Source organism: Euprymna scolopes, chromosome 44, assembly GCF_053919585.1.
Source record: "Euprymna scolopes isolate OS-2025 chromosome 44, ASM5391958v1, whole genome shotgun sequence".
In the NCBI taxonomy this organism is placed as follows: domain Eukaryota; kingdom Metazoa; phylum Mollusca; class Cephalopoda; order Sepiida; family Sepiolidae; genus Euprymna; species Euprymna scolopes.
In genome coordinates, this window is record NC_136525.1 from 3,066,630 (window position 1) to 3,091,993 (window position 25,364).

A 25,364-nucleotide genomic window follows, 5' to 3' on the forward strand; every position below is an offset into this window, starting at 1 on the left:
CATGGTTATCCTTAACATGGCACCTTTGTTGACAAAGTAAATCCTAGCTATAGCTTTCATTTACCATAATACCACATTCACACTATTTGTTATAACTGATTTTTTGTTTTTTAAAAAAAAAAAAAAAAAAAAAGAAATGGACATTAACATTTGACTGGTAGTTTCGTGCAAACAAACACTAAACTTGCATTTAGAGCGGGAACAAGTGCATAATAAAGGTTTTATACAGCACACCCATCGATAGTAAGCTAATCATCACACGGTTCTACAAGGTACGTCCAAAGATGAAGTATTGTTGCCACATCTGGGCAGGAGGTGCTAGAAAGACCTTATCCTGCCTTGACAGAGTTCGAAATAGATTTTGTAGCCTAGTAGAGGGTGCCCTTTTTCTCTTTCCTACAATCTCTTTCTCACAGAAGAGACATTTCAAGCCTGTCTCTGCTTTATCGTTATTTCTGAGCTCCAATCTATGATCCCCCCCCCACCTCATCAAACTTTCACAAGAAACACTTGTCTAGCTGAAAACACTATCAATAATTTCCCCCACTCTTTATCTGTGCCTAAACCGAAATGTAGATTCTTAGAACTGCACACATGTGGAACTGTCTTCCATTTGCCTGCTTTCCAGCTGACTACAATATAATCATCTTCAAGTCCAATGTAAACAAGTTCTTCATGAGCTGTTCCCCTTAAGTAATCCAATTTACCAAATTTACACTAACGATTCCTATGATATTGTTCCACTGACTACTGTACAGTTTTAACCCTTATCCTCGAGTGGCCTCTGAGCCTCGATAAGTGATGACTCCTATGTAAAAAAAAAAAATATCCTCATCTCCAAAATTCAGAAAAACAAGTGAAGCATGCATGGTTCCCCGTGAGTGCACAGTGAACGAGGCATAAAAAAATGACTAAGTTCAGCATTTGACCCCCCCCCCCGCCCATTTAGCCCCAAAAGTCATCAGGGGATGTCAAATCCTGATGAAAATGAACAAATGGTGCAGATTTAGGCCTTAACATATAAATTTGAGTTCTGCACCATGTAAAAAATGACTATGTCCATCATTTGCACCACCACCCCCTCATTTAGCCTCAAAAGTCCTCAACGCCTTAACAGATTTAAATTTGAGTTCGGCACCATGCAAAACTGCTAAATAGACATACACAGAAAATTTGACAAATATAGTAAAATAGTCCCAAAAATGGAGTGTTTTTATTAGCTCTAAAAGAGCCCCTGGGGCACACCCAAGAGTTATCGCAAAGTATAGACAAACAAAATTATATAGAAATCAGTTAGTTACAACTTTTCAGAAAGTTTTATAAAAATTCAAGGCATCAATTTTTTTTAATAAGCAAAAAAAAGTGTCAATTTTCGCCATTTTAACCCAAAAGCCCCCCCCCCTTGAGGGGGCAACCAGAGTTTTCCCAGAAAATCCGTTCCGCTACATTTTTACTCGTATCATGTTTAATGTTTGTGCAAAATTTCCAAAAATTCCAAGGTGTAGTTATTGAGAAAAGTGCAGACAGACAAACAGACAGACAAGGGTGAATTTACAGGTCCAGCCTCCTTTTGTCGGGGGGGGGGGGGGGGAGAAAAAAAAAAAAAAACCTACCTTGGGATAAGGAATACCAGTGGTTGTATTAAATGCAGGTAGCAAGCGCATTCCAACTTCCCTCGCCATGTCGCGCAATTCGTTATTGTACCATTGCATTCCTTTCCGTTTCTTCTTGAGAAATGTGGCCATTACGTGTCCACCAAGTAAACCACTGCAAGGAATAGACGGATCAGCATTAATATTTCATCCGTGTGACATATGATCGATGTCAGAGATGCTGATAGCTACGCGTCCTGCATCAGAGATGCATAAAAATCTAACACACCCAGGTTATCGCATTGACGTTTATCCTATTTTTTTTTTTTTTCATGACCTGCACAATATCCGAAAAGCATGGCAGCTTGGACTAAGGTTACGCAAGATGGCTAACCGATAGTAATTAGCCTTGATAAGTGTTATATCTCAACAATTATATAAATGCAACTTTGTTTATGTGTGTGAGTTTGTTCCTTATAGACTCTGAAACAGCTGAACAGATTTTCTTTAAAATTTTAATGAAATTTAATGTACAAGTTTGGGAGTGATCTTGGTCAAGTTTTGTCTCAGAATACCCCCAATAATAACTGATAATCGATAGTCAAAACACACGCATTTCGCCTTTTCTATATTAAACAAGAAAACAGGGGAAATAACCAACTGGTTTCTTAAAAAAAAAAATAAAATAAAATAAAAAAATCGATGTTGGTAATAATAAATCAAAATTAAATATTTTATCAATATAAATCAACTTTAAATAACAATCTTAAATAGAACACTTAAAACAATTCTCTCGCTATAAACAGTAACTAACAGAGCTATTTAGTAAAATCGATTTTCCTTAATGTAATATGTAAATGAGGTTATCTCATAATCGTATATTTTGCAAGAATCATACTAGATATAGAAATAAATAGGAAAGTAATGAACCTTTTGTATATATATTGATCAAATTGTGAACAAACAAACAGACAGGATTATGAATTTATATATAGATTTAAATTTGATTTAAATTTTCAAATGTGATTTTTGCAGTTCTCGCAGAAGAAACATTGGTTTTTCTCTGCTCTATTGCTATTCCTATGGAAAGTGAGAGAAAAAGTGAAAGAAAAAGAAAAAAGTAAAAAAAAAAAAAAAGAAAGAAAGGAAGGAAGGACGAGGATGAGAGAGGATGAAGGTTGGTTGGTTCGTTGTTTTTGTTTTACGGTATATCAACCCTTTTTGGGTTATTTAATGCCGAATCCAAAGATTCGGAAGAAAAAGTTTTTTAATGGAATATATTTGTTGTCTTCACGTAGGTTTCTATTTAACCCATAGTTGGGACCCTAACAGGTACTACCACTCCGGGTCAGAGTGGACCTGGGAGCAATGGTAATTAAAGGGTGGCTCCACACTCCCCAAAGCCCACAAGCTGGGGCCTCACCACTGGATATAGTTTAAGGACATATCCAGGATCCCCATTGAGGGACTTTTACCCTCTGCAGGGGGAGGGGGGCAGTCGGCGTATTTTAATGCCCCACCGACAGGGCCAGAGGATGAAGGAGCAAATGTTAAAAATTAAATCTTTACTCATTGAACGAGAAGAGAGAATTAGTAAAAAAAAAAAAAAAAAAAAAATATGTTGCAAAACACGAAAATTCTTTGACGATGCAAAGGATAGACTCACCCTAAAACTCTTATGTTCGTTTCAAACACCGAAACAACCACATCGCTGTCAAATCTTGTATTTGTTATCACAAGTCGTACAGCATTTTCAAATTCATCAAACTTTCCGAAAACCTGAAAATAAAAAAAAAATTTTATTTTTTAGATTTCTAACTTTGAACTGTATAAAAATAAATTAAATCATGGAGGGGAAAAAAAGTTCAGTTTATATATATACTAGCAAAAGTATCCGTCATTGAATGGGTTCAAAAACAGCCTAGAGAAAATGGACTCTGATTTATGAAAGTATGATAGATTATAAAAAGGAAGGGTTGTAAAGAGATAGCTTCGAATTTGGGGATATCAAAACCAAATCAAAATATGATGAAAGTAAAAATAAAATAGATAACCCCCATAATTTATTATACCATACCTGTTCACACTGAAATACTTATCACAATATTCTGTGGATCTATATTAAAAAACCTTGTTAAACTTTGTGACATATTTCCATTCTATAGAGGTCAGGCGCGAACGAACATCCATAATTTTATTATACCATATTTCTTCAAACTGAAACAATTATCAAAGTATACTTATGCAGATAGATATGAAAAGTCTTTATTAAAGTTTGTGCCTATTTCTATTCTATGGAGGCCAGGCGCAATCGCAGACCCCACAATTTTATTATACCATCCCTATTCAAGTTAAAACATACTTATCAAAGTATTATTATGTACATCTGTATCAAAAACACTTGTAAACGTTTTTTTTTTTCATTTTTAAATTTTTATTTCCATACTTTGTGGACCAGGTGCGAACGCAGACCCCACAATTTTAATGAACCACGGTTCTGCCAGATCAAACATACCCATTCCTGTGTCTCGATACATCTTCTATCATTATATGTAATCAGTTTTTTAAAATAGTCAACCATATAGGAGCCTATTCGTGACCAGACAGACACACACACACACAGCTTTATATTATAGCTATATATATACTAGCATGGGTGCCCGGCGTTGTCCGGGTGCTTGGAGGTGTATGTTGAGAAAAAAAAAAAAAAAAAAGCGGTCATGTTTTTTTTTTTAACTTTGACCCCTATTTTGACCCCTTAGAATTTATTGTTATGGGCTCAAATCAAGTTATTAAGTTAGATCTATGTCCAAGGAACCTATATCTAAAATTTCAAGTGTGTAGACCCAAAATTGTCGGAGGAGTTTGGTAGAGTTCTCAAAGGTCAAATCGTTGAACTCTGACCCCTTAATCGCCAAATTTCTGGCTGAAAACCGATCACATAGATTTTCCCAACTCAGTACCCTGTATATCAAATTTCGAGTCTGTAGACTAAAAATTGACAGAGTTATTGCGTAAGAAAATGTACACACACACAGATAGACAGACACTTTCACTCTTATAGATATATAAAATTGAACTTTTTGTTTCTCTCTATGATTTAAATGGAGAGAACGGGAGACAACAAGAGAGAAATCTGAGTTATTAATAAAAAAATAAAAAAAACTGGGGCATAATATCCACCGCAACCCCATTTTGTGTGGTGAAACGAAAAAAATAAATAAATGAATAAAAAACAGCTTGGTTGATACTTACAGCTAAAGTGTCTAACGAGTCTATTAGCGTCAAAGAAAAACTGAAAATAGAAAAAAAAAAAAAAATTGTTATGCAAATTTTTTATGAAAAAAAAAAAAAAAAAAAAAAAAAAAAGATTTTTAATTAAAGAAAAAGAAAAAAAAGAAAAATACAAAAGGACTACTCAGTGTTACCCGGGGCAAAAATGGGTACTCCTGTATTTACAGACTCAGAAAAATCAATTAACCATACGACATTGTGTTTAGCCAATGAAAATCTCAGCGGACAGCAGTTCATAAATTGGAAAAAATATTAGTTTTATTTACGCAAAAATAATTTTTTTTTTTAATAAATAAATTAAAAAAATATATGAAAGTTTTTAAAAGCCAAGAGCAATGCGGAAAGGACCGGAATCACAAGAGTAAAGAAAAGCAAAACAAACAAATAGATGAGTATGTTCAAGTAGAGAAATGTCTATTCATTTATTCATTTATCACTCCTCCCCTCATTACATAATTATTTGCAACCAAGTTATTGGTGTGTCCGATGTAAATAAAGTCTGTTGGTGGTATGGAACTTTGATTCATTTCGGGAGAAAGTACCTCCCCTTTTCAAAGAGTATATTAAAAAAAAAATGTAAGAATTTGTAGAATGAATCTAACAAGCTTAGATAAAATTTTACAGTTGAATAGGAAACAATATGAGGATCCTCAAACTGCTCTAGGTCTTCAGAGGATATGACACCACCAAGAAGGAGGTTTTCCTAGTGATAGTACCAAACTGTAACATCAAAATTCTTCTTCCCATAATAAAGTACATTCTGCCGGACGCGACGGCCATATCCGACAGCTGGAAAGCCTACGGCAAATTACAATCAGAAGTTATAGTCTTTAATAAGAAGGTAAGGTTTCGGCAACTTGACGGCAATCAGATTTTTCAAACGTCATTCACTTACTTTCCCATGCATTCATCTATGTCGCCTCTCGATCGTTCTCGGCCACGATATCGTCCCTTGCAACTTAGAGGCATCAATTCGTCTGCAGGGTATGCATGTTTCTGGAAGCAGAAAGAACAGAACATCAACATCTAGATGCATCAAACGACGAAACGCTTGAAAAAAAAAAAAAAAAAAAAAAAAAAAAAAACACACAAATCTGAAAACAATCATGAAAAACGATACGTTCATTTTTTTTATTGCGGACTATTATCCTCATCTTTTTGGTTGTTGCTTCACGACGTTTCGGCCAACTATTCCTCTGGCCTTCATCAGGTGGTAACCGCGACGGGATAGGAACTCCGAATCTCCTGACTCCACTGCAATTACTGTCTTCCATAGTTGCTGTCGTCTCACCATGTTTTTTGGCCAACTGAGCCTCTGGTCAGCTTCAGGTAGGATTGAAACCGCTATCTTCAGACAAATCTCACCTGGAACCATATAGCTTCAGTCAATGGCCGGCTTTGGGTAGGATTGAAACCGCCATCTTCAGACAGGTCTCACCTGGAACCGTATCGCTTCAGACAGGTCTCACCTGGAACCGTATCGCTTCAGACAGGTCTCACCTGGAACCGTATCGCTTCAGACAGGTCTCACCTGGAACCGTATCGCTTCAGACAGGTCTCACCTGGAACCGTATCGCTTCAGACAGGTCTCACCTGGAACCGTATCGCTTCAGACAGGTCTCACCTGGAACCGTATCGCTTCAGACAGGTCTCACCTGGAACCGTATCGCTTCAGACAGGTCTCACCTGGAACCGTATCGCTTCAGACAGGTCTCACCTGGAACCGTATAGCTTCAGACAGGTCTCACCTGGAACCGTATAGCTTCAGACAGTTCTCACCTGGAACCGTATAGCTTCAGACAATGGCCGGCTTTAAGTAGGATTGAAACCGCCATCTTCAGACAATGCTCACCTGGAACTGTAGAGATTCAACGTCTCTATTCACTGCACCACAGGCCTCGAAAGGCGATCATGGTTGGATTTTTTCGGCCAACTATTCCTCTGGCCTTTGTCAGGTGGTAACTGTGACAAGATAGGAACTCCGAATCTCCTAACTGCATTCTCAGTAATTACTGCCTTCCATAGTTGTTGTCGTCTCTCCACATGAGAATGCAGTCAGGAGATTCGGAGTTCTTATCCTGCGCAGTTACCACCTGACGAAGGTCAGAGGAATGTCCATGTCCAGCACGGCTGTAGCAGGGATTGAACTCACGACACGAGTTTGTAGTGTAATTCAAATCTTGTCAGTGGCTGAATACTTGGTGCTTCACCAGGGCTATCAAGAGTATTTTTTATCGTGACGCCATCACTAGCTGGGGTGCCTACCACGGCTTAAGAGAGTCCTATCTATCCTTGACAGAAGGATAGACCGCACCAGTTTCTCAACCTGGTATTTTACTTCGCGGCCAGAATAGTTGGCCAAAACGTTATGAAACAACAACTAATAAAGATGAGGATAATAGTCCGCAATAAATAAATTGATAAATAATACTCATCTCAATAATGAATTCCAATTAAATATATAAAATGATACGCGTTTGTATTTTTATCGATTACAATCTGGTCATCTTCAAGTCTAACGTAAACAAATTCTTGATGAGCCGTTCCCCTTAAGTAATCCAATTTACTAAATTTCCACTAACGATTACTACCACATTTTCCCTATTGTGTTTATGTTTAGGACTTGACCAACCATATTGTAGTTTGTTGGAAAGCAGGAAAATGGAACAGAGTTCCACAGGCATGAAATTCTTAGAAGCTTTGTTCATGGAATGTACGTTTAGGTTTAGGCACAAATAAAGAGTGGGGAAAATTATTGAGATCAGTTTCAGCTAGACAAGTGTTTTTCATGAAAGTCAGGCTTGGGGGAGACCATAGATTAGAGTTCAGACGAGCATTTGCCATGAAAATAATGATAGAGCAGGAGGACGTTTCGGAAGAACATAGTTTCTTTCTAAGAACTGCACACCTGTGGAACACTCTTCCGTTTTCCTGCTGACTACAATATGATCGTCTTCTTCAAGTCCAATGTAAACAAATTCTTGATGAGCCGTTCCCCTCAATCCAATTTATCAAATTTACATTTCTAACAATTACTATGATATTGTCCTTTTGACCACTGTACACTATTTAACCCTTATCCCCGAGTAGCCTATGGGCCTTGATAAGTGGTGATTCCTTTGTAAAAAAAAAAAAAAAAAAAAAAAGCGACAGGCTCACACAACATCTCTTCTGCGGGAAAGAGATTGTAGGGTTATAGTTACAATTTGTTTGGGCAGTAATCCCTTTCATAGCTTTAATGTTTTTTAAATTCATACTTTAAAATGATCCATCACATGATATAAGAAATTTTTTTTAAAAAGATTTATCGCTTACCATATAAGAATTGTAGGCGTGGTTAAACATTTCTACTACTTGATCCCTGAAATGAAAAGAAAAAAAAAATATGAAAATATTTATTTCAAAAGAAAATTTTTCTATATCAAGAAATAAAATTTATTTTCTTAACACAATCAGCTACTGAATTATAACAGTTCAAAGTTTCTTTAGCACACCCGGGGTATTACCGAATTATTTGAGCCAGAAGACTTATTATCATTGTGTAGATTGAATTAGATTTGTTTTAAATAGAAAAATGCAATTCAATGACAAATATGGTTAAATGACGTTTTAGGAATTTAACTTGACTAGATTCTATAAACAATAACAAGAAAGAATCTTAGATAAATAAAAACAAATATTTTAATAGAAAAGAAAGTGGTGGACATAAACAAAATAGGTTTTGAAACCTAGATATAAAAAAACAAAATTGGGTCAGAGAAAACGTGACTGATAAGTCATCCGTTAGGTTTTTGTGTAGTCGAATGATGTATGTATATATATAAGAACAAGTAGTTAATAAAACATTTACTTACATACTTACTTGCTTTATCCAGAATTTGAAGATACCGGCCTTCCTTTCCCCTTTAATTTTTTTATAAATTCATCTATTTACTCATATGTATGTACGTGTGTGTGTATGTTGTATATATATATATATATATATATATATATATATATACACGTCTGTGTGTGTGTATTCATATATACATATATATATGTGTGTATATTTTTTATTTTTATAATCGCAACGTCATAATATATAAAAATCGATAGAAAATTAACTCTAAAATAATATATACGAAATCTGCAAGAATTAAAATATCATGCTTAAGCGTACTTTACGACCGGGCTACGCTGGGCATCCCTGCTAGCTTAAATAAATACTTTTTCAGTTTTAACAAAAAAGCTACAATAATATCAAAGCGTCTCCATTTACACTGAACATCTACAGAATGCCAACATCAATATATTACATATGAATGAATCCCATGCGGAATTTTCACAGGTCCCACTAGTCCCATTATCTTTCATCTAGCAATTAATTGTATAGATATATAATTTTTAATGATTTTTTTTAAAGTGCAACAGAATGTACATTACATAAAATAAATCCAAGGTAATTTTTTTGATTCAATTTAAATTAAATTTTTATACCTTACTTTCTAAAATTTATAAAAGTGCACTTTGAAGATAAATAAATTTCAAATTGAATCTTGTACCTTTATTTTTAAAGCCTATAGTAAAAACATTTTGTTTAACAATTTTCATGCCTTGGATGAAATGCTTTTCTAACTTAAAATGATGTAAGCACAAAGGATTAGTTTGATATAAACAGACAGAGTTAGGAGTTAGTCAAGGTGTCTTGAGCAAATGAGTTGGAACGAGTAGATGGGACAGCCAAGTTTTCAGCTGGTTGGGAATCGTTCAGTTATGGAAGCATTAGTTCGAAAGACAGTAATATATAATCCCGAAAAAAGGAATGGCGTTCAACCCCAGAACAAAAAATGTTGCAGCAGGAACAAATGTAAATGTGGAAAAACAATTTGGTTGTCCGAGTTGACGGTGTAGAAAATGACTTACATTTTCAGAAGTGCGTCTGGAACAATACAGTGATGGTTGCAACTAAAAAGGTATGTCCTTCCTTTGTCTGGGCAAGCAGACAATGGTGCTATTTGTCCCGTTTGTTGAAGGTATCTATATTTGTTTATTATACGTGTTAAAAATGTACACACACACACACGCATGAACATTATATAGAGGACTATAGATAACACGTATGATTACCGTATAACACGTACACGGTTTGGTTACCTCGTTCATATATACCTATTTTATATGCACCACCATGTCATACAGAACCCCACCCCCACCAGATACAACATCAGGATCCAAATGTTTACAGGAGTAAAATTAAAACTGCTGGTCTTGAAGTGAAAAAAAAAAACAAATCACTATAAATTTAATGCCATCTTGTGGTACATGAAAATTATAATGGAAACAATTTTTTTTTTTTTTTTTTTTTTTTTTTTACACACCAAATAAGGTACAGGGCCTCTTAGTTGTCAGGGACTACTATTTGAGATCAGATTTGCAGGGATACTATTTAGGGAGTTGGGCAGTGAGAAGTGTTTACATTACACTTGAATTTCTGAATGTCAGAACAGTCAGGGAAACAGGAATCCGGAAGGGAATTCCAAAGTGCAGCAGTCTTAGAGAAAAAGCTATTTGACTAGAAGGCTTTACAGCATCTAGGGATTTCTACAGTGTAAAGGTGGGATTTTGCTGTAAAATATTGTCGTCAAGGGAGTACTAGAGCTTTGACTTCGTCAGAGTACTTGCTATTGAAATACTTTAAAACAGGCACAAGGATACCACATTTCGATGATGGGATAGAGGTTGGAGTTTAGCTGATAGTGCATGACCTATCAGGTTGACAACTCTTTTTTTTTTTAACCCTGTCTAGAAGCAAGAGGCAAGCGGCAGATGCACCAGTCCAGATGTGGCAACAATACTCCATGCATGGGTGGAGTAACAGTGGCCTTATAGAGATACAGGAAACTCTAGTGTGAGTAACCTTTTAGCATGGTAGAGAGAGCTCACTTTCCTCACAAACATTGGACAAGAATTATTACAACAGCTAACACACCGAATCATCATAATGATTCGCAGCACAGCGAGAATTAAGTCAGATTATTTTTCTTTTTGATAGTACCTATTTACAATGCCTCCCCACGGGACAGAGTTAGACACCAGGGTCGTTTTTTAACGTGGAGAAAAGGTACAAAAATAAAAATTGTCTCAGTCGTGAAGGATTTCTCCTCCACCGAAAGAGAACAAGAAAATAAAGTGCAGCATCTGAAGAACAGATGGTATTTATTTGCTCCCCCACCGAGCAAATTAGGCACAAGGCCAATTTTTAATGTGAGGAGTGAAGGGGAAATGGGGACCAACTCCCCGGGGAGTAGGGGAGCTGGTTAGTGACAATTGGTATGAAGGGTTGCCCCTACATTGACCAAGGTCTTATATGTGGGGTCGCCCCCACATATGGTCTTTGCTTGCAGTATCTGCCGGAACAGATACTACACTTTGATCTTGTCCAAAAGGCCAAGAAAGTATGATGGTATTTATTTGCTCCCCCACCGAGCAAATTAGGCACAAGGCCGATTTTTAATGTGAAGAGTGAAGGGAGGGGGAAGGGGAAAAGGGGACCAGCTCCCGAGAGGTGGGAAATGGGAGCTGGTTAAAGGTCAGGCATGTGGGGTTGCCCCCACATCTGGTCTTTGCTAGTCATAGCTAGTCATAGCTTGCAGTATCTGCCGGAACAGATACTACACTTTGATCTTGTCCAAAAGGCCAAGAAAGTATGATTTTTTCTTTTTGATAGTAAATCAATAAATGAACTTAGATTTGGATTATTAAACATGAAAACAATTTGATAAGGTAAAAATTTCAATTTGGGACCATTAACCTCACACCGAAAAAAAAAAAAAAAAAAAAAACTCCTTGCTACAAAAGCATCTACAAAGTTGTGGATGGCCTATGCCCCCCCTCCCCCCAGCAACTCAAGGCTATGAGATGGGGCAATTTATAGATTTATAGTTTAATTCAATTATTTTTTTTATATTCGTCCCATATTTCACAAATACTGTCACTACTATAATAGTGAGAAGGAGATATAAGCCCATTTTTTTTTTTTTTTTTTTTTTACACACAAATAACAAAAAATAATTACTCCACCCCCTGATCAGGAAAATGTATGGTCATGGAAAGTAGGTGACTAATGTAATACAGAAGCAAACAGAAATAATTCTATTTATGATTTCTTATCTTGTTGTGCTGTAGAAGTCTGGGAGTTAAGAACTTTACTGTAGAAGTCTGGGAGTTAAGAACTTTACTGTAGAAGTCTGGGAGTTAAGAACTTTACTGTAGAAGTCTGGGAGTTTAGTTCTGTCTCAGAATACCTCCGATAATTACCGATAATCCAAACCGCTATTTTTATTAATCTATCATCGGTAAAGCCATTTTCCCATGTCGTCGCTTAGCAACAATGATAGAACAACGGACTGTGAAAATTCTACTGTGGGTAAGTTGATAGCATGTTTTTTTTGTTTTTGCATGATGTGGTCTGTAGGTTCAAACTCGGCACATAAATTTCTTAATTATTTTTTTCATTAACTGCAAAGAATTTTATAAGACTTGAAAATTTACATGTTTTTTTGTTTGTTTTTTTTTTTTGCATGAAACGGTCTGTAAATTAAAAATCCTGCACGTAAATTTCTTGATGCTTTTTCTTTTGTTAACTGGAAAGAAGTTTATTTATAAGATTAGAAAATTTACGTGTGTTTGTATATTTTTAAAATATACATTATTTTTGCAATATGAAACTGGAATATTACAATACTTTGATTAAACTTTATAATTGATTATAGAAAAACAAAATCTTAAAAATTAAGCAAAGATGATTTCTTCGTCGAAATAAAAAAATAAATTTAAATTTCACTCAAGTCACTAAAAATAATAAAACTTTTTTTTTTACTAAGTTTGCTTTAAACTAAATGTTTGATATACAATGATTATTTTCTTTAATGAAAAATTCACAGACGGTAATACCTCAAGCAATTACACTATAAACACAACGTTTTTATAGTAAAAAAAAGTTCTTAAATTTAACACCTCTTTCCACCACCACCACCACCACCACCACCGAGCTGCCGACTGTTGTTTTGAATGTTCCCACCCATCCCGCTACTACCAGTTTTTTTAACACCTCTCTCCACCCAGGCTGAACTATTGTTTTGATTCCCCCCCCCAACCTCTCCACACCCGGGCAACACCGGGTATCCCCACTAGTATAATACGAAATCTGCATTAATCAAAATATCTTATTTAAGCATATTTTACAACTAGGCAATGCCGAGCAGTCTGCTAATCTATATATCTATAAAAGTTAACGTGTCTGTGTGTGTGTCTGTCCGTGTACATTTCCCTATGCAATAACTCTGTCAATTTTAAGTCTACAGACTCGAACTCTGATATACAGGGTACTAAGATTTGGGAAAATCTTTGCAATCCGTTTTCGGCCAGATATTTGGCTGTTAAGGGGTCAAAATTCAATGATTTGACCTTTGAGAACTCTACCAAACTCCTCCCCCAATTTTGGGTCTAAACACTTGAAATGTTAGATATAGGTTACTTGGACATGGATCTAACTTAATAACTTGATTTGAGCCCAAAACAAATGCCAAGGGTCATAATAGGGGTCAAAGTTAAAAAAAAATTGACCGCTTTTTTTTTTTTTTTTTTTTTTTTTGCTCAACATACACCTCAAAAGACCCGGGCAACGCCGGGCTGAAATGCTAATAAAACAAAAAAATAACCAAAGTTTTTTCCAGATCTGAATTTTCATCTATATTCCAGTGTCATGCATTTCTTGCACAGAAACTGGTTTATCACTTTTCAAACCATCTGTAATTCCAGTGCACTTTTTTCCGCGCACTTAATGTTTACACGTTTCAAGTTAAAAGAAAAAAAACACAAAAAAAATCTTGTTTTTGTTTTCTTTCTCAAATGTTATGACAAGATTAATTCCATTTCCACAAGCTGTTGCAGAGTTTTGCAATCATAAAATCCATAAAAGTGACACGAAGGAATCCGGGAAACACACGGCATTCGTTTTATCGTTCAATAACCTCATCCCAATTCTATTATAATAATAATAATAATACACTGCGTCTCATGTATAAATATCGAAAAAAGGTTATATTGTATGCATCCGTTTTGGACTGAAGATCTCTGAAAAAAAAAAAAAAAAAAAAAAAAAAATTCATTTAATTTGATTGAGTAGTTTTTATTTTTTTTTATAGTGGAAAAACACATTCTTATGAAGTCAGCCATAATGGAATTTGTTAAACACGCCACGGGGAGATAACTCCATGTAAAGCGCCGAGACTCCCTCCCCATCTTTAATTCTAGCTTTTCTTTCTAAAAATCGAACCTTTTGCTCGATATCATAACAAATTGTTTTTTCGCTGTAAAAACAAAAAAAAAAAAAACTACTTGATGAAATTAAGTGATTTTTTTTTTTTTCCGAGAACGTCGTTCCATAACGGATACGTGAAATTTATACTTTTTTCGATATTTTCATTTTTTAACGTCTTGATTAAACTGTACAAGTACCAGAAAATTATATCATTCTATATATATATATATATATATATATTTTACAAAGGAGTCATCACTTATCAAGGCCCGGAAGCCACTCGAGGATCAGGGTTAACGGGTATACATAAGTAGGGGAAATTTTGTAAATTGGATTACTTAGGGGGATGATTCATTAAGAAGTTGTTTACGTTGGACTTGAAGACAATCAAATTGTAGTCAGTCGGAAAGCAGGCAAACACAACAGAGTTCCACAAGTGTGCAGTTCTAAGAAAGAATCTTTGTTCATGGAATCTGCATTTAGGTTTAGGCACAGATAAAGAGTGTGGGAAATTATTGATAGTGGTTTTGACTAGACGAGTGTTTTTCGTGAAAGATTGGCGAGTGGGGACCACAGATTGGAGCTCAGACGAGCACTTGCCATGGAAATAACGATAAAACAAAGGCCGGCTCGCGACGTCTCTTCTGTGGGAGAGAGGTTGCAGGGAAGAGAAAAGGACATCCCCCAATAAGCTACGAAGTCTATTTTGTACTCTGTCATGGCAGGATAGTCTGCTTTTGCCCATATTTTCCTCTGATGTTTTCGAAAGCCATCCCCTCTTTTTGATTGTTTAGCCTTAATTTAAACATTTGTCACTTCCGGCTTGGTGATGGGCACAACGGCAAAGACGTCACGTTTTTTTTTTCTTTTTTTTTTTTTCTTTCACGTTCTTCTCCTTCACGGTATGAGTTCGAGCCTGCCTGCCTTCTACCACTTTTTTTTTTCTTTCTTTCTTTTCTCAACACACCTGCAAACAACCGGGCAACGTCGGACACCCCAGCTAGTTAATCTATAAAAGAAAAAAAATTGTGTAACATGATGTAATCAGGAAGATGTGTTGGCCGACATTTTCTAAACGCAGTCGTGGAATGTTATATTTGTTTGGATTTTGTTTTTAATACAAAGCATTCATGTAGGTCATTACGTCATCAATTTATTGATGGCAGCTGTTGCGATAAAATCCACATTTAGTGACACTCGAGATAGAAAACTTCACGCAATAAACATACACTGAAATTATTTAAAAAGAAAAATACCAACAGGCTGATCCGATGTTGTCTGGGCTAAAAAAAAAAAAAAATTTAACCTCAAGAATCTACAAGTCTGACTTTTCTTTTGTCCAGGATGTTAAGACATTGTTGATGCTTTGAAGTTGATTTTTGGTTTTCACTAATAAAGTAAATTTCAGTATATAAAAATTATTTGATATGCATATATATATATATATATATATATATATATAAAAGCGAAAATGTATGTATGTATGTATGCTTTTCCTCAATGTACACAAAAGGCTTCTTTCAGAGAAGCGCTCGCTCGCTTCACAACTTCTTAAAACTTTTTATATCATCTATAAATTGTAATATCTCACACTTAACCACGGAGCTCGCCTGTCTATTTAATTTTATTGACTTTCAAACGTTAATTATTCCACATTTCCCGCATCGGCACGCGTTACATTCGGTTTTCGGTATAAACAAAAAGCGAAACTCGACTCTAATTACTGGCCGAAAGCCAGTGGTCTCTAGAGAGCATAAGTAACGTTTGGTCAATGTCGACTTCGTCATATCAGACGGTAGCTTTCATTTCAAGACGAGACACCCCCCCCCTAATAAACAGGGAACGGGTTTTTAAAAACAAACAAACCGATTTATTGACCTCATTAAAAACTGCCCCGCACAAAATGCTAACTGCTGAATACCTATCGCCGTCACGTCAATCAAAAACGCGCACCTGTTTTTTTTTTCACACTTTACTATTTTCCAACTGCACGTCGTCAAGGCTTCGGTTTTTTTTTACGGGCACCTGTTTTTTTTTCACATTTCGGTTTTTTTTCACACACACCTACAAACACCCGGGCAACGCCGGGTACCCCTCGCTAGTATATATATAAAAGTGAATGTGTGTGTGTGTGTGTGTGTGTGTGTGTGCGCGCATTTCCCTACGCAATAACTCAATTTTTAGTCTACAGACTCAAAATTTGATATACAGGGTACTGAGATTTGGGAAAATCGATGTGATCGGTTTTTGGCTAGAAATTTAGCGATTAAGGGGTCATCGTTCAACGATTTGACCTTTGAGAACTCTACCAAACTCCTCCGACAATTTTGGGTTTCCGCACTTGAAATTTTAGATATAGGTTCCTTGGACATGGATCTAACTTAATAACTTGATTTGAGCCCAAAACAATAAATTTTAAGGGGTCATAATAGAGGTCAAAGTTTTTTTAAAAATTGATCTCTGCGGTCTCTTCCAAATTACTCAGACAATTTCTGGTCTAAATATTTGAAATTTTACATAAAGGGTATTCAGAAATAGGACAAGCTTTTTCATCAGTTTGGGTTGAAAATTTTTAGTTACCAATATATAAATGTATGTATGTATGTATGTGTGTTTGCATGTCTGCCTTAAACTTTTAATAGAGGCGACGGATTTTACCAAGATCAGTATCGTTTTAAAGTTCGACCTTTCATATGACAAATATCGAAAAATTGGCTAAAAACATTAATATCTTCCCCTTCAACTAGGCACTTCTCTACAGGGGGGGGTCACTTTTTTCGCCAATGTTTTTGAAAGTTTCCTCTCCTTTAGATTGTCTAGCCGTAATTTTAAAAAATGTCGCTTCCGGTTTGGCGGTGGTCGTAACAGCATAAACGTTAGGTTTTACCCCCATTCTTTTCCTCCTTTGCGGTACGGGTTCGAGCCTGCCTTCCTACTACCATTTTTTTTTTTTTTTTTTGCTCAACATACACATCTAAACACCAGGGCAACGCCGGGCTGAAATGCTAGTTAAAATATATATATATAAATATAACTTCCCCAAAACCTCTGGCCTTGAGGGAGGGTAGATTAAAACTTGCTTTGGTTTTAAATGATTTGAAATAACAGCAAGAGGAGACTTGATTCCAAATATTTCTCATGTTATATCTCCCTTCTTTGGGTTTCATACCTAAAGTAAATTTCACAGTGTATAAAGATTATTTGATACTGGAGATATTTATAATCGTGCCATATTTCCAAAAAGAGGGGAGATATAACATATGAGAAATATTTGGAATCAAGTCTCCCCTTGCTGTTGTTTCAGATCATTTGAAACCATAGAGCAGGGGAAATTATTGATAGTGGTTTCAGCTAGAGTGTTTTTCATGAAAGATTGGCGAGGGGGGTGGGAATTATAGATTGGAGCTCAGACGAGCACTTGACATGAAAATAATGATAAAGCAGAAACAGGCTTGCAAAGTCTCTTCTGTGGGAAAGAGGTTGCAAGGAAGAGAAAAGGGCAGATATGTGTATGTATAAATATATGATTACACACACACACACACACACACACACACACACACACGGCTCTACAAACAAATTTATCTTTAGTTGACCTTTGACAACTAAATATTTTCGTTTACTAGCCAAATAGAAAAGTTACCAGCCAAACCCACATGATTTTTAGAATATGACATCTTCGTTCTGTGACGAGTATGTACATCATAAAGATTTTTTTTTTTTTTTTTTTTTAAATAAGTAATTCTAAATCTATTCTATTATATCTATAAAAGTGAAAATGTCTGTATGTCTGTGTGTGTACATATACCAAATAACAGTCAATTTTCGGTCTAGAGACTCAAGATTTGACATAAGGGATATTGAGATTTAGGAAAATCTTTTTAATCGGTTTTCGGACAGAAATTTGGCTGTTAAGGGGTCAAAATTCAACGATTTGACCTTTGAAAACTCTACCAAACTCCTGTCAATTTTGGATCTAAACACTTGAAATTTTAAATGTAGGTTACTTGGACCAAACCTTTTAATTTGATTTGAGGCCAAAAACAATAAATGTTAAGGGGTCAAAATTGGAGTCGAAGTTTGAAAAAAATTTGACCTCTGCGGTCTCTACCAAATTACTCAACCAATTTCTGGTCTAAATATTTGAAATTTTACATAGAGGGTATTCAGAGATAGGGCAAGCTTTTTAAGCGGTTTGGGTCGAAAATTTGAGCTGCCAAGGAGTTAAAGTTCAAAAGATTTTACCTTTGCAGTGTCTAGTAAACTAATCAGCCAATTTTGGATCTAAACATTTGAAATTTATGCATAACGGGTATTCAGACATGTGGCAAGCATTTTAATCAGTTTTCGGGCGAAAATTTGGCTGTCAAAAGGTCAAAGTTGAAAGAGTTGACCTTTGCAGATTTTACCGAATTCCTCCACCGATTTTGGGTCTAAAGACTTGAAATTTTAGATGTATGTAACTTGGACGTGGATAAAACTTTGTATTTTGATTCGAGACAAAAATAATAAATGTTAAGGGGGTCAAAAATTTTTTTTTAAATTGACCTCTGCAGTCTCTGCGAAATTACTCAGACAAATTTTGGTGTAAACATTTGAAATCTTACCTAAAGTGTATTCACACGTAGGGCAAGTTATGAAGTGTACATAGGGCCCGAGCAAAGCCGGGCTTAACTGCTAGTATACAACAAATTTTATGTTGATACTTGAAGGTATAAACATTCTAATTTCTTGTTACTTGGCCTTCGGGACAAGATCAAAGTGTAGTATCTGTTCCGGCAGATACTGCAAGCTATGACTAGCTATGACTAGCAAAGACCAGATGTGGGGGCAACCCCACATGTCTGACCTTTAACCAGCTCCCATTTCCCACCTCTCGGGAGCTGGTCCCCTTTTCCCCTTCCCTTCACTCCTCACATTAAAAATCGGCCTTGTGCCTAATTTGCTCGGTGGGGGAGCAAATAAATACCATCTGTTCCGGCAGATACTGCAAGCAAAGACCATATGTGGGGGCAACTCCACATATAAGACCTTGGTCAATGTAGGGGCAACCCTTCATACCAATTGTCACTATCCAGCTCCCCTACTCCCCGGGGAGTTGGTCCCCATTTCCCCTTCACTCCTCACTTTAAAAATCGGCCTTGTGCCTAATTTGCTCGGTGGGGGAGCAAATAAATACCATCTGTTCTTCAGATACTGCACTTCAATTTCTTGTTCTAATTTCTTGTTGCTTGGCCTTCGGGACAAGATCAAAACCTGCAATTTTTGTTTTCACCCCTTCCTCTAAATTTTAACCATCTTGGAGAAAGAGAAATACAAACTAACCTCCATCCCTTACCCACAAAATTTTCTTTTCTCCATTCACCCCCATCTAGAGGGCATCCCCAATTAGAGACTGACCCGCTTAGGTTCCTTTTACAAACCTAGTGGAACAGGCAGTCTATCAACTAGATGGGGTTGGAAGGGTCCTAGTAATCACCTTTTGTTTTTTCTTCCCCCACCCTCGACACAAATGAATTATTGTACCATTTTATTGTTATCTTTTTTGTTTTTAAATTGAAACAGATGGTATTTATCTGCTCCCCCAATAAAAAATGTTTTAAAAATTGGGAGTTAAGTAGGACGTCCCCCAACATGAAAGAGTGAATGCCGTATTATGGTGAAAGAAGATACTAGCTAGGAGAAACTTTTGACTTTGTTTAGTTCTGGAGTGACAAGGATGACCAACGACCCCCACAATCCCCCCTTTTGAGTTGGCCATGTGCCTAAGTTTTTTGTTCATCGTTGATTTTGACTGTATTTTTTTAACATGAATAAAAGATTTAATATCTCAAAGTGTAGTATCTGTTCTTCAGATACTGCACTTCAATTTCTTGTTCTCTGTCAGTGGAGGATAAATCCTTCACGACTGAGACAATTTTTATTTTTGTTCCTTTTCTCCACATTAAAAAACGACCCTGGTGTCTAACTCTGTCCCGTGGGGAGGCATTGTAAATAGGAACATTCTAATTTCTTCAGATATTTTTTTTAAAACAACTTTCATTTAAAGAAAAAAAAAAGGAGTATATATTAAACTTATTGTTGAAATAACTTTTTTTCTTTTTTTATAAAACGAACAAAGTTGAAAAGATATTTTTTACTCAGTAGTGAGCTTTGGAAGAGTGTCAGTGAAAGAAATACAATCGCCAGAAGATGAGCGTTTCATTATTTCTAGTCACCACTTTGAAAAATCACTCGCAAATGCGACCGTTTCACTTTTGTTTTAATTTTTCTTATCACTTTGTTTTTCCTGGGGATGGGGCATTCTATCAGATGTCAAACATTCTCCCATTAGTCTAATTACTCCAACCGAGAGATCTTTTTAAGATTCTAACCGTTCCTTTAAGTGCTATTGTTTGTATTTCTTTTGCATTTAGTTCACCGTGTATAATCGCACTTTTTTTTTTTTTTTTTCCTTTCAAGATTGTAATGCTGGATATGGGGCAGCCAAACCAGCTGCTAACATTGCCCTGCTTTTTATTGAAACCAACCGAGAGCTCTTTTTAGTATCCTTGCTGTTCCCTTAAGTACAATTGTCTGGATCTCTTTTGCACTTGGTTCACCAGGAATATAAGGTAGGACAGGTTCTTCTTCATAAGCCCTGTGGCACCTATAATAACTGGTATGATTGATATCTCCCTAAGATTCCAGTTTCTTTTCCTATCATATATGAGACCTTGATATTTGGTCTGTTTATTCCTTTCAGCTCTGTTCACACCTCTATCATTAGAGACAATCACTTCAACCAAGGTTGCAAATCTCTGACTTATTTCATATAACTATGTCAGGTTTCGCAGCAGCATTTTCTATGCAGGTGGCTGTAGGAATTACTTGGTCATAATGTATGGTATATATAAGTCATTTCCAACTGTTCTTTCAGGTTGATGTTGCCCGGATTTGCTGCTACATTGGATGTTTAATTTTTTTACAGATGGTCCAGTGGATATATTTACATACTTCATCAGGTCCTGTTGTGTAGTAGCCATCCCCGAAAACAACCTTGCAACTTGATACTAGATGACTCACACTTTCCAATTCGGGGTCCAAAATTTGAGCTGCCAAGGGGACAAAGTTCAAAAGATTTGACCTTTGCGGTGTCTAGCAAACTACTCAGCCAATTTTGAGTCTAAACATTTTAAATGTGACAGAGTCTATATTTGTTGTCATTAGTGAGATATTGGCTTTTTTTGTTTTATTTTACTTAAGTCGAAGTTCTCAGAAATCAAGGGGCCCCCAATTCGGGGCTAACACTTGAACTCTATATGAGACACATAGATATTCGAATGTTCAATTAAACTTCTTTATCTCTCAAACACTGAGTTAGTAAAGAAATTGAGAACATAATTTTCCTCTCCCCAATTAACCATTTTCATTTGTTGTTGTATATCTTATTTTGGTCTCTTGGTCTGACTGAATTCCAGGACAAGTATTTATCTAGTCTAGAACCCTGTTATATATACCTCAAGTTGCTTCAGTGTGAGTCTATCCGTTACATCTCTGCATTGTTCTGCCTTCTATAAACCTAAATATCGTTAATATACACATCAAACAATGCTTCAAGCAAACTACCTTAACCTCTTATTTTTCCGACTTTTTTTTAGTTTTGTATAACTTTGAATCGATTGAAAGCGAAGTACATTCTTTGGCATATTTTGTTTTTTTTTTATGTACAAGTGTTTTTGATTTATCAATAAATCAAGGTTGAAATGTTAGAGTTCCATCGTCAGTTTCAGCTTAACAGAAAACCGATACTGATAAAGGGGTACAGTTACACTACGAGACAAAGCAAAAAAAAAAAAAAAACGAAAGGAAAAAAAGGGAAAAAAAGACAGGAAAAAAGGGAAAACGAAAAAGGGAAAACGAAAAAAAGGGAAAACGAAAAAAAGGGAAAACGAAAAAAAGGGAAAACGAAAAAAAGGGAAAACGAAAAAAAGGGAAAACGAAAAAAAGGGAAAACGAAAAAAAGGAAAACGAAAAAAAGGAAAAAAGGAAAAAGGAAAAAGAAAAGAAAAAAAAGCAAAAAGGAAAAAGAAAAGAAAAAAGGAAAAAGAAAAGAAAAAAGGAAAAAGAAAAGAAAAAAGAAAAGAGAAAAGAAAAAAGAAAAGAAAAAAAAGAAACAAAAAGAAACAAAAAGAAAAAAGAAAAGAAAAAAGAAAAGAAAGAAAAAGAAACAAAAAGAAAAAAAGAAACACCACCCCTCATCACCTATCTTCATCAATCAGATTTCTTCTCAGTGATGCTTTGATACCAAAAACCTCATTCATTTTTTTACGGATTTTTTTTTTTTTTTTTTTTTTTTTTATTATTCAACGCAACCAAGCCTCTCTTTCAGGATGGTTTTGCTGTTTTGCTTTACAGCTTATCAACCATTTTCAGGTTATTTAATGCCAAACCCAATAATTTGGGGGAAATGTTTGGTACTTATGCACTTATTGTACTGCGCTGAAATAACATTATCTATACTCCTATAAATTTGTGATTTTTTTGTGTATTGATTTCAATATACCTTTTCCGCATGTCTGAATACCCTACATACCAAATTTCAAGTCTGTAGATCAAAAATTCATTGAGTATATAAGTTGAGAGTTGTCCTCACACACACACACATTTATAGATGAACAAATACACACACACACACACACATTTATAGATGAATACACACACACACTTTTATAGATGAACAAATATTTTTCCAGATAGTGCAAAAAATTTGGGGGGGACAGAAAAACTAATAACACGCAGCAAATATAAGTTTATTAACATTTCTATGAAAATAGTGCTCATTTATTTTAAATATAGAACTAACTGAAATGAGATAAATTAATAAATACTCAAAGTAATATTGTGCTACATAGTTCAATACAAATAATAAAATCACATTGTAAGAGACAATCTTTAATTTACTCCTTCAGTCCTGCACATCTTGGCAGACAATTTTCTTTTTGCCCTGTTTCTTTCAAATGTTCCATTTTATGTAACATTCCGCCAACTTCTTTCTTCGGTGACGAACTGTTGCATGTCGAAATTACCAAGAGTTTCTTTTTCACACCATCAGAACAATGATTATATATTATGATGATACACAAAAACAAGGCTACAAAGGGAGGTCACTCTAACATTCTTGTCAAGGGTTGTCAGAGTGGCCTTTTTAAAGACAAACTTTGCAAATTTGGCCTTTTTTTTGAAGCAGTTTGGCCTTCAAAAATTGCATTTAGCCTTTTTTCAATGCGTAACAAAGAAAATAACACCCAGAATATTATTTAGATAGAAAAATCTAACTTGATTGTTGTGTTAAGAATCATATCATGAAGATTCAATTCACGCACTGATCTGGCACCCAGACTCAGGAGTGAGGGGGCATGAACTGCTCCAGCACCCAGATTCAGGAGGGGGTCGGGGGACACATACTGCTCCAGCACCCAAACCCAGGAGAGGTGGGGGGCACGCACTGCTCCAGCACCCAGACTCAGGAGGGGGTCGGGGGACACATACTGCTCCAGCACCCAGATTCAGGAGAGGTGGGGGGCACGCACTGCTCCAGCACCCAGATTCAGGAGAGGTGGGGGGCACGCACTGCTCCAGCACCCAGATTCAGGAGAGGTGGGGGGCACGCACTGCTCCAGCACCCAGATTCAGGAGAGGTGGGGGGCACGCACTGCTCCAGCACCCAGATTCAGGAGGGGGTCGGGGGACACATACTGCTCCAGCACCCAGACCCAGGAGGGGGGGGCACACTGCTCTAGCACCCAGACTCAGGAGGAGGCATGCACTGCCTAGCACCCAGACTTGGGGGGGGGGGCACACACTGCTCTAGCACCCGGACTCCATGTTTTTAAATAGTTTTAAAGTCCAAATGCAGACGACGCCTTGTTATAAAACACAACACAGAAAAAAAAAAAAAAAAAAAAAAAAAAAAACGTACGATTAAATTTCGTGCAAAGAATTTACTGATTATTACGGTATTTGATTCCAAACTTGAAACGTTTCAATTTCCATGCGAAAAAATATATTTAAATAGCTTGTATTTTGAGATTTATATATATATATATAAATAAAGAAATAAAATTACAATAAGTTTACCAAGGTAATCAAAATGGTAAACTTAAAATATATTATAAATATTAAAGAGTTAATATTTACAAGTAAAGTAATCTCAACCAGATGTAAAAGCTCAATAAAACCGAAAAGGAAATAGAGCTTATAATATGAACAAATGATTAATAAAACATGTTATAAGACATCTTGAAAAAGAGTTTAAAACATATTTAATTTTAAAAAAGGAAGCACAAGATAAGTGGATAGTCCTTAATCCGCGGAGTTTCGAAGAAATACTCTCCTTCTCATCAGAGGGCAGGAATTAGCAAAATGCGGGATCGGATTTTGCATGTAAAAGTATTTAATGAAACTACAAGTAAGTCACAGATCTTACTTGGTTAAAAAAAGGGTGAGGTAAGGGGAATAGGAGGTAAAAGAAAAATGATAAAAAGATTTCACATGAATGGATAGTCCGGTGAAGGGTAAAAAATCCAAGAATGGTAAAATCCAAACACGGTCGAATTAAAAATTTCCAATCCAATGGGTAAGTTCCAAATGGTCTAAAATAATCCAAAAGGCAGAGTTCCTTGGAAAAAAATCGCAAATGGAATGAATTCCAAATCATTAAAAGAAAAAGCACTGGAGAGAATATTTAAAACACGTCTGTCAAGGCTGGAGGAATCAAGTAAATTCAAGTATATATATATATATATATATATATATAGACAAGCGGGGGGGGGGTACCCAGCGTTGCCCGGGTGTTTGTAGGTGTCTGTGTTTTTGGGTAAATGAAAAGAAAAATCATTGGCCGGGTGTCCTGGTAGTTTGTTTAAAAAAAAAAAAAAAAAAAAAAAAATCCTTGACGTGCAGTTGGAAAATAATGTGTGAAATAAACGTGCGACTTGGCAGGTGCCCATTTTTGAGGAGTTAATGACGTCAACTTTGAGTGCGGGGGACAGTGTTCTATTTACTGCATGCCTTGTTTGGGGTGAAAATGAAAAAAAAAATTTTTAATTTAAAATAAAAAAAAAAAAAAATAAAAAATAAAATTTCTTTTTAATTTAAAACAAAAAAAAAATCTGTTTCTGAATTTTTGAGACGAG

The 25,364-nt window shown here is 35.9% G+C and overlaps 1 protein-coding gene and 1 pseudogene across 2 annotated transcripts in view; both read right to left on the reverse strand.

The window, feature by feature from the left end:
• LOC145268651 (ER degradation-enhancing alpha-mannosidase-like protein 3) overlaps window positions 1-25,364 on the reverse strand; it is a 157,871-nt gene that overhangs the window by 107,967 nt on the left and 24,540 nt on the right. For both annotated transcript variants that reach the window (XM_080124135.1, XM_080124134.1), the window contains exons 2-6: window positions 8,202-8,247; window positions 5,782-5,882; window positions 4,848-4,887; window positions 3,259-3,371; window positions 1,614-1,767 (exon numbers count right to left, since the gene is read on the reverse strand). In XM_080124135.1, the coding sequence (XP_079980261.1) occupies window positions 1,614-1,767; window positions 3,259-3,371; window positions 4,848-4,887; window positions 5,782-5,882; window positions 8,202-8,247 (454 nt within the window). The remainder of the gene's footprint in view (window positions 1-1,613; window positions 1,768-3,258; window positions 3,372-4,847; window positions 4,888-5,781; window positions 5,883-8,201; window positions 8,248-25,364) is intronic.
• Window positions 11,410-11,573, reverse strand: LOC145268953 (U2 spliceosomal RNA; annotated as a pseudogene).